The sequence below is a fragment of the Urocampus carinirostris genome, chromosome 17 (genome assembly GCF_059441175.1).
Source record: "Urocampus carinirostris isolate Australia breed hairy pipefish chromosome 17, RoL_Ucar_1.0, whole genome shotgun sequence".
Classification (NCBI taxonomy): Eukaryota; Metazoa; Chordata; class Actinopteri; order Syngnathiformes; family Syngnathidae; genus Urocampus; species Urocampus carinirostris.
The window spans coordinates 15400018-15408281 of NC_142365.1; the positions used below are offsets into that span (position 1 = coordinate 15400018).

The following is an 8264-nucleotide window of genomic DNA, read 5'->3' on the forward strand; positions in this document are numbered from 1 at the left end:
AAGTGCTTGAATTTGGCCATGAAAAACTAAAAACCCTGCAACTTACAAGTGTAGTGTAATAAAGTGGTCTGCTACAATGGCAATTTAAGTCTACATGAACTGAAATAACTCACCTAATGAGTGGAAAAGAGCTACAGCCAAAAATTTAAACATGTTACTGTTCCTGAACAAAAACTTGTACATCTTGTCACGATGACAACAGAGCTACTTGACACTTTACTTAGATTTCCGACTTTTCCAAATACTGTGTAATGGATGGCATACTAATTCTTGAGTTGAAATTGTGCACAATACATGTTTTCGTTACATTGCTTCTTTTTGATTTGACTCTTGGCTTTTCTGAAACAGTTGGAATAAATATTTCTATTTCTAATACAATATAGTTAAGTGTTTTTTGTGCATAGAATCTTTGTGCTTAACTCAAGGGGGAGGAATTATTAATTCAATGATCATGACATTGATAAGCAAAAAGTATCGGAATTGATTGATATACCATGTATTTCCATGGATCGAAACAATACCGACATTTTTTGGTATCAGCCACCATCACAAACCACAAAAATAATCAAACCTTTTCTCGGAAGACAACAATTTCCTATTTTGGTTTAACGTTTGTGAACATAGAAAAATATGGCAGTCAAATATATAAAAAACAAGTTTATTCAGAAACAACTCCAACTCCACATTAAAGTATGTTAATAAAAGAAACTCATAATTTATGAAGCATTAGTAAATGTCCCGGTTCGTAACGCTTCACTTCCACAGTCGGTAAACCCCCAGAGCGATGGCGAGGCAGGAAAACACCGTCGCTATGGAAACACAAAACACACAGGGTTTATTCTATTCTAGCATTATGTTTTTGAAAACAAAAAACACAATGGTTAGTTTGTTAGATCCGTTAACCACTAGGGTTGTAGGGGCACCATTTCCTGTGGTGTGTCTTGGGCAAGTACAGCCTGGTGGCGCCCATCCCTCTCCAGGCCAACATACATACAAATACTATGTATTTTTTTTACATTTAAACGGCATTTACCTGCAAGATAGCGAATAGTCTCCAACTTGAGTGACTCCAGGACGGTTTTGAGCGAAGCGACCCTCAGGTCCATCTTTTTGCTCGTCTCCATATTGTCATGTTCTAATTCGGCTCTCTAAAGAACACACAACATCATATTAGACCGGGGATTCAAATGGTAGCACGATTTATTCTTACGGGGGCTGGACTAGCAATTGAAAGCGAAATAATAAGAGAGAGAGAGGGAGGAAAAAAAAGATGGGAAAGACAGAACGAGCAAGAAAAGTGGACACGTGGGAGAAAAAAAGGGAGAAAAAGTAAGAAACAGGGAGACTGAGAGAGAGGACAAGCAAGAGAAAGAGAAAGAAAGTGAGAAACAAAGAGAAAAGAAGTAAAAAATAAAGAAATAGAGAAAGAAAAAATCATAAGGAGAAAGGTAGAGAGAGAAAGGAAGACAAAAAGAAAATGGTAGAAGAAAAAAAGAGAAAAGTGAGAAAAAAGACAAAGAGAGAGATAGAAAGGTGAAAAGAGAGCAAGAAGATGAGAGAGAGTCTAACAGAGTGAAGTAAGGGAGAGTAAAAACTACAGAAAAAGAGAAAGAGGCAGAGAAAGAAATGGAGAGAGACAAAAGAGACTGAGAAAGAGAGACAAAAGAGACTGAGAAAGAGAGACAACAAGGGAAATAGAGGGACAAAGAGAGTGAGAGAGACACAGATGGAGAATTATAGTAAAAGAGAAAAATGAGAGACAGAAAGAGTGAAACAAAGAGAGAATGAGACAAAGAGAGATAGAAAGACAAAGAGAGAGAGAAAGAGAAGAAAAGAAAAAGATGCAGAGAGAGCAAAAAATAAAAAAAAACTATAGAAAAAGGAGGCAGAGAGAGATATAAAAAAACAGACAAAGAGTAAAGGACAGAAGAGAGCGAAAAAAAAGAAACGGGGAGAGAAAGAAAAACAGATACAGTTGTTTTGTAAGTCGCTCAGCCCAGTTTTGACGACATCAGATGAACATATTTAAAACTGCAGCCAGTTTTTCTCTTGCACTTCTCTCAACGCCGTCTTCCGAGCCGGATTCAACGTGATAGCGGGCCAGATCCAGCCCGCGGGCCACATGCTTCACATCCGTGTTAAACTTTTGGTTCTTCTTCACAGATGATCGAACTGCGAACTGATTAAAAAAAAAGATGCATTTGAACTGACCCTTTGATGAAAATCTGTGCTGGCCTCCATGAGTTTCCTTTCCTGTTCCGTGAACTGAAACCGCAACAGAACTTCAGCGGACTTCATACGACGCAAGTTTAAAATCGCACAGAATCACCATGTCGGAAACGCGGCTCCTCTCCAGGTTGATGTCCAGTTTCGTTTCCGCTCGGACTTTCTCGCTCTCCTCCTGAAAAAGAGTCAATTACACAACATGAGGGCCGCCGGAGATCGGTTCCCATTGGGTTTCCATAAGAGAAGCTCCGATAAATGCACGGAGTAAAATTTTGGGGTCTTTTTTGCAGATTCCGAAACTCAGGAATATATAGCGCAAGGTGCATCTACAGTCCTTCAAGCTTAAGTTCGTCAGCAGCTGCAATCTTCTCCCCGCAATTAAACAAAAAAAAAATGTGATTACAGTGCAAATAAAGAAACTCATCAAAAATGACATGCAAGGTTCACCCAGTCTTTTAAGCTTCAATTCGATAGAGGTCGCGATCTCCTCCCGCCAGATACGCAGTTGAAATAAAATAGTTTGTGATTACATTAAAAGAGAAATAAACTTGCCAAATGTCACATTAAAGGTGCATCCACTATCCTTTAAGCTTCAGTTCAACAGCATCGCCATTCCCTTCCCCACCCTGTCCCCGTGGCACCCCAAGTTAGAAAAATATTTTGTGATTACATTGCAAGTAAAGAAACTTGCCAAACGTTTCATGCAAGGTAAATCCACTATCCTTTAAGCTTCAGTTCAACAGCTTCACAATTTCCTTCCGCACCCTGTCCCCGTGGCACCCTGAGTTCAAAAAATATTTTGTGATTACATTGCAAGTAAAGAAACTTGCCAAACGTTTCATGCAAGGTAAATCCACTATCCTTTAAGCTTCAGTTCAACAGCATCGCAGTTTCTTTACCCAACGTGTCCCTGTAACACCCCAAGTTAGAAAAATATTTTGTGATTACATTGAAGGTAAAGAAACCCGCCAAACGTTACAGGCAAGGTGCATCCCTGGTCCTTTGAGCTTCAGTTCAACAACAGTCAAGCTCTCCTCCCCAACCCCGTGCCTTACAGCACCTCAATTTTAGGCAAATATATTGTGATTACATAAAAATTGCAAAAGATAAAGGGGCAAGCTGCATCTACTATCCTTTAAGCTTCAGCTCAACAGTGCTTTCTTGCCCCAGCCCCTGCTGAACCTCAATTTAAGTTAAATATTTTGTGATTACATGGCCAAAAAAAAAGAAAAAAATCCAAAAGTTACATGCAAAATGAATCCATGTTTAAGTTTAGAATATTTTGTGATTGGTTGGTTGGATCCCTTAACTGCACTGTTAGTAGGGTAGTAGGGGCACCATTTCCTGTGGTGTGTCTTGGGCAAGTACGGTCTGGTGGCACCCATCCCTCTTCAGGTCAACTAACATAGGTTTCCACACGGTCTCGTACTGGGAACCTCTCACGCGTTACATTAGGAGAGGGGAGGAAAAAAAAAAAAAAAACTCACCTAATGTCACATGAAAGGTGCCTCCACTATCCTCTAAGCTTCAGTTCGATAGTGAGAGCAATTTCATCGCGGCATATCAATTAAAGTCAAACATTTTGCGACCACATCGCAAATAAAGACCCTCGCCAAAACCGATATGCAAGGTGTATCCACAGTCCTTTAAGCGTCAGTTCGACAGCAGTCACGATCTCACCTGCCCTTTCGCTTGTGTTTCAATTTAAATAAAATACTTTGAGATAACTTTGCAAAATAATGAAGTGGTTCATGAATCCAATCAACTTATTGGTTGAAAATAATAGTCTGTGATGCGTAGATGGCCCTGGGGGCCTAACCAGGAAGTAGCTCGCCGATAATATCGCAGGGCAGACATACATAGAATATCATCCCGTGGGCCACATATGGCCCGCGGGATGCGGGTTTCAGACCACTGGTCCTCACTCGTGTGACTCACCTTGAGTCGGTTCTGCAGCTGCTCCAATTCTCGCTTCATCTTCTGAGACAAAAGGAGCAAAACGTGTTTGATTTTGAAAGCACAACTCAGATCTAAGGATCTTGAAATCGTACGATGTTCTCCGAGCGCAGATTGGCAAAGTCGCTCTTCTCCAGGATCACCATGTCCTTCCGGATGGCGTCCAAGTGGCCCATGATTTGCTGCAGCGCGATTTCCTGCCGCAGAGATAAAATGCTCTTACGATGCCTAGCGAAAGTATAGAACCCCCACCCTCCCTCTGAGAACTTTTCGACATATTGCCCTATTTCAGGGTTTAAACTCAAAGTTAAAAAACTGAAAATAGTTTCTAAGAATCAACCACTTGGGAGACACAATCGTGAAGTGCAACCGCATGATGTCATTACGTCTCAGTTTGAATGCACCTGCTTTGTGATGAACTCAACTCTGTGAAAGGAGACACTGGAGAACAGACAGCATTAAGGAGATTAGAGAACACACCAGGCAAGTTGTGGAAAAGTTCAAAACAGGAGTGGGATACAAAAAGGAGCCTGGAGCCCTGTGTGAGCAATGCTGTCAAAATAGAGAGAATAAAACCACTGTAGGTTTACAGACCGTCCCTCTAAACTTTGGGCCTCAAAATAGAGAAAACTAATCACAGAATCAACCAAGAGACCTATGATCACATTGGATGACCTGCAGGTATACACAGCTGAAGTGGGATAATCTGTGCATAAGACAGCTATTAGTCATATTTATGGAGAGATCGTCGTGGGGCGTCGCCCCAAGAAATACGCAGAGAGGAGATATGGCAAAAAGGGAACGCGCTTTATTGCATTCAGGACACGTTCAAAGTTCCAGACGTTACACATTGGCTTTTATAGTGTTCTCAAATAAAGATATCTCCTGAAAGTCGTACGCCCCAACTCCCTCAGCATATCAGCCTGTGACTTCTTGCAACGTCATCCCACGATCTTCACCAGATGACTACATACTTATCATTAGTTATTATCCACATTCCACAACAGTATTCTGCATAAATCTGCCCTTTATAGGAGAGTGGCAAGTAGAAAGCTCTTTCTGAAAAAGTACCATTAAAATGCCTGTTTGGCGTTTTCAAAAAGCCAAATATGACATGTGGAACAAGGTGTTGTGCTCAGATCGGACCAAAATTAAAGTCTTTGGGGTAACACCGTCGCTATTTGACGTAAGAGTAACACTGCACATAACCCTGAAAACACCACCCCACTGTCAAACATGGTGGTAGCAGCATCATGCTCCTTGACTGCTTTACTTTAGTAGGGGCTGGGAAAACCGGGAAGATGGGTGGAGCCAAACAAAATGCAATTCTGGCAAAAAGTCCTGAGAACAGGGCTCAGGTTCACCTTCCAATTTGACAACAACCCTAAACATAAATTAAAATCTACAAGGTAATGGTTAAAAACTAACAATATAAAGGTGCTAGAGTGGCCGAACCAAATTCCAGACCTCAATCCTATAGAGCATTGTTGGAAAGATGCTTAACAAAACCTGTGCACTAACGATCACCATCAAACCTTAAGGAACTTGTGCTGTTTCGTAAAGAAGAATGGGCAAAAAATATGTTTTAAGATGTGCAAAACCAATAGAGACATACTCAATACGACTGCAATCGAAGCCAAATGAGGTTGCATAAAGTATTACCTCAAAGGAGGGAAATAATTTTGCAACACCAACTTTTCCGTTTTTTCATTGTAAATATAAAATGTTGAAACGATTTGGTTCCACCTCACAATTTTGTTAATTCAAAGATATTGTTTTGCGTTTTTATCAATAATATTGAAACATGTCAAGAAGTTCTTGGGAGGAGGGGACAATAGTTTTGCAACTCTCCAAGGAGAACGGAAACATGTCCTCTTCCCACCTGATGCGATTTGGTCACCATGTCTTTGTAGACGATGTCCAAGTTAGCCGTCGCTAAGGTCACCAAGGCGGAGACGATCAGTTCGGCCTGTTGTTTGGCCAGACCTGGATTCAAATGACAAGCTAGTACTGCATTTTCCTGACTACAAGTCCCGATAACTGTAAAATACATGAAGAAAGAGGACAAAATTGTCGCACTGGAGATAAGTCGCACCTGTCACAGAGGAATATTTTAGCATAACTTTCAACCTGTACGTTTTTGCCGTACAAATTACGTTTATTATGCATTTTAAGACGTGTACGACGTACAAGAAAATCTGTACGGAAAAACGCAAATTTGTCAATTATGGGTAGCATCCGGTATACACAGACTATCACGAAACGGCGAATCAATCAAGTCAAACAAGTTCGCCGCGGTAGCCTCTATCTCGGTATCGTTTTTTTTTTCCGTTGCAAACGAAACGAGCGGTTTGATGCTACTGTGCGCATGCATCTGCCACCTGGGGATTTCCCATCATGCATCATTCCCAGGTAGTTGTGTAGTGAAAGGAAGTCCGTCTCTTTTTAGAGAACCGGCTTGTTCGGCTCAACTCATTAAAGAGAGCCGGCTCTCCAACGGCTCACTTGCTTTGATGCATTATATTATGAATTATTATTTTGTTTAAAGACGTTAAGAAAAAAAGGAAGTATAAAAGGAAAAAATGAAAAAAGACAGCTTTCCGGTTATCCCTTTAATCAGTATATTACCAACAATAATTTAATGGAGAAAACAAATTAATAATTGTAATAAGAAAATGTATTATTCTACTTAATTATATTTGCATGTATTTTTCCTTCTACGGTGAACGTCCAAGCGACTTAATTTTTTAACCTATTTTATAATAAACCTCATTCATGTCGGGCAACTCAGTATCTCACAACAAAATGTTAATTAACAATATATATGATATAACGAAACACATGTACAATATAACATGTTAAACTACATACATAAACATGTTTGGGAAAACAAATATGGTGTAAGATTATTTTGTATTTTGTAAGGGGAAATTACAACATTTTGTAAGGGCATGGAGCCCTGGAGCTTGACAGGTATGTTTTAGGGTTCGTCTGATAGCTCGGGAATTACGGTACTTTAAGTCGTTTTGGTTGCACTTTTTGGAAATATGTGAATATTCACTACTATCTTTGATTTTTACTGCGCAATCCTTGCAGTCGATAAATTAAAGAAGTATTTATTTTTTCTTGATTATAATCGCAGTTTGTCATTAGGGTGATCACACCCGTTGAGGACCATTGTTTTAGAAGACGTGCAATGAGCTGCAGTCGTGTTGCAGGAGGAAGTCTTTGAAAAGGGGCAGAAATGACCCCATAACTCTTTCCCCTCACCACTATTCTCCAGCTCCGTCACCATGGCGTGAGAATCAAAAGTTAGTTTTCGTTGTTCCAGAGGCGTCAGATCAACTTTTCTGACGTCAAAAGTCGTCAACGGGACGCCGACGTGCAACTCTGTCACACAGATGCAAACTTCAGTTGATGTCTTTTTATTTAAATTGTTTTATTCTGCTTTTATTACCTCTCCATTTTGCGAAGCGCCACAGCCTGCAGCTCCGCAACAATATGTTCATTTATCTTTTGAGTCAGATTCGTACGATGTTGAACTTGAAAGCAACACTTCCTTGTTATGAAGGGGAAAGAATCCCGGATGAGAAGTCCGGAAGTGCTTTCTTTCGTTTTTTCTCTCTCTCTCTCTTATATAAAACATTCGAAGAAAAACGTATTTTTGAAAACAAACATGATTTAAAATATACGAGAAGATTGTTTCACAAACGTCAGTTTGTAGCCTGTATTATATCTCAATGTGTCAATGGACACAGCTCATGACGTATATCCGCTAAAATTCAGCTACAAATGTCATATTCCCAATTTTTCTGTTGTTTATTTTTATTTACTGGTATTTTGGATTTTTTGTAAAGTTTGGTCTTACAGTTAACGCAGCATTTCTGCAAAATTGGTTTTGGTAATGTTTATGTATTTCCCCCAATAAAGCATTTTTTTCTGAAGTCCACTTCCGGCTTCCTGTCAAATGTCACAGTATAATAATAATTTTCGGTTATAAAATAAAAAAAATGTTTTTAATCGCTTTGCACACATTTGGGAAATGAGAAACGAATGTAACAACGTGTCAATTTACACTACTT

The 8264-nt window shown here is 39.8% G+C and overlaps 1 protein-coding gene across 2 annotated transcripts; it reads right to left on the minus strand.

Moving 5' to 3' along the window:
- Nucleotides 1-644: 644 nt before the first annotated feature.
- On the minus strand, nt 645-7907 carry ccdc90b (coiled-coil domain containing 90B). 2 transcript variants are annotated; one of them, XM_088320925.1, is made up of 9 exons: nt 7640-7907; nt 7453-7572; nt 6065-6168; nt 4278-4379; nt 4165-4203; nt 2330-2401; nt 2212-2265; nt 1034-1148; nt 645-809 (listed from the first exon to the last, which is right to left on the minus strand). In XM_088320925.1, exons 1-9 carry the CDS (start codon nt 7689-7691, stop codon nt 754-756), a joined length of 714 nt encoding a protein of 237 aa, XP_088177051.1. In that variant the 5' UTR covers nt 7692-7907; the 3' UTR covers nt 645-753. The 2 variants fall into 2 exon arrangements, with proteins under 2 accessions (XP_088177051.1, XP_088177050.1); XM_088320924.1 differs by having other exon boundaries at nt 4165-4206.
- Nucleotides 7908-8264: the final 357 nt, after the last annotated feature.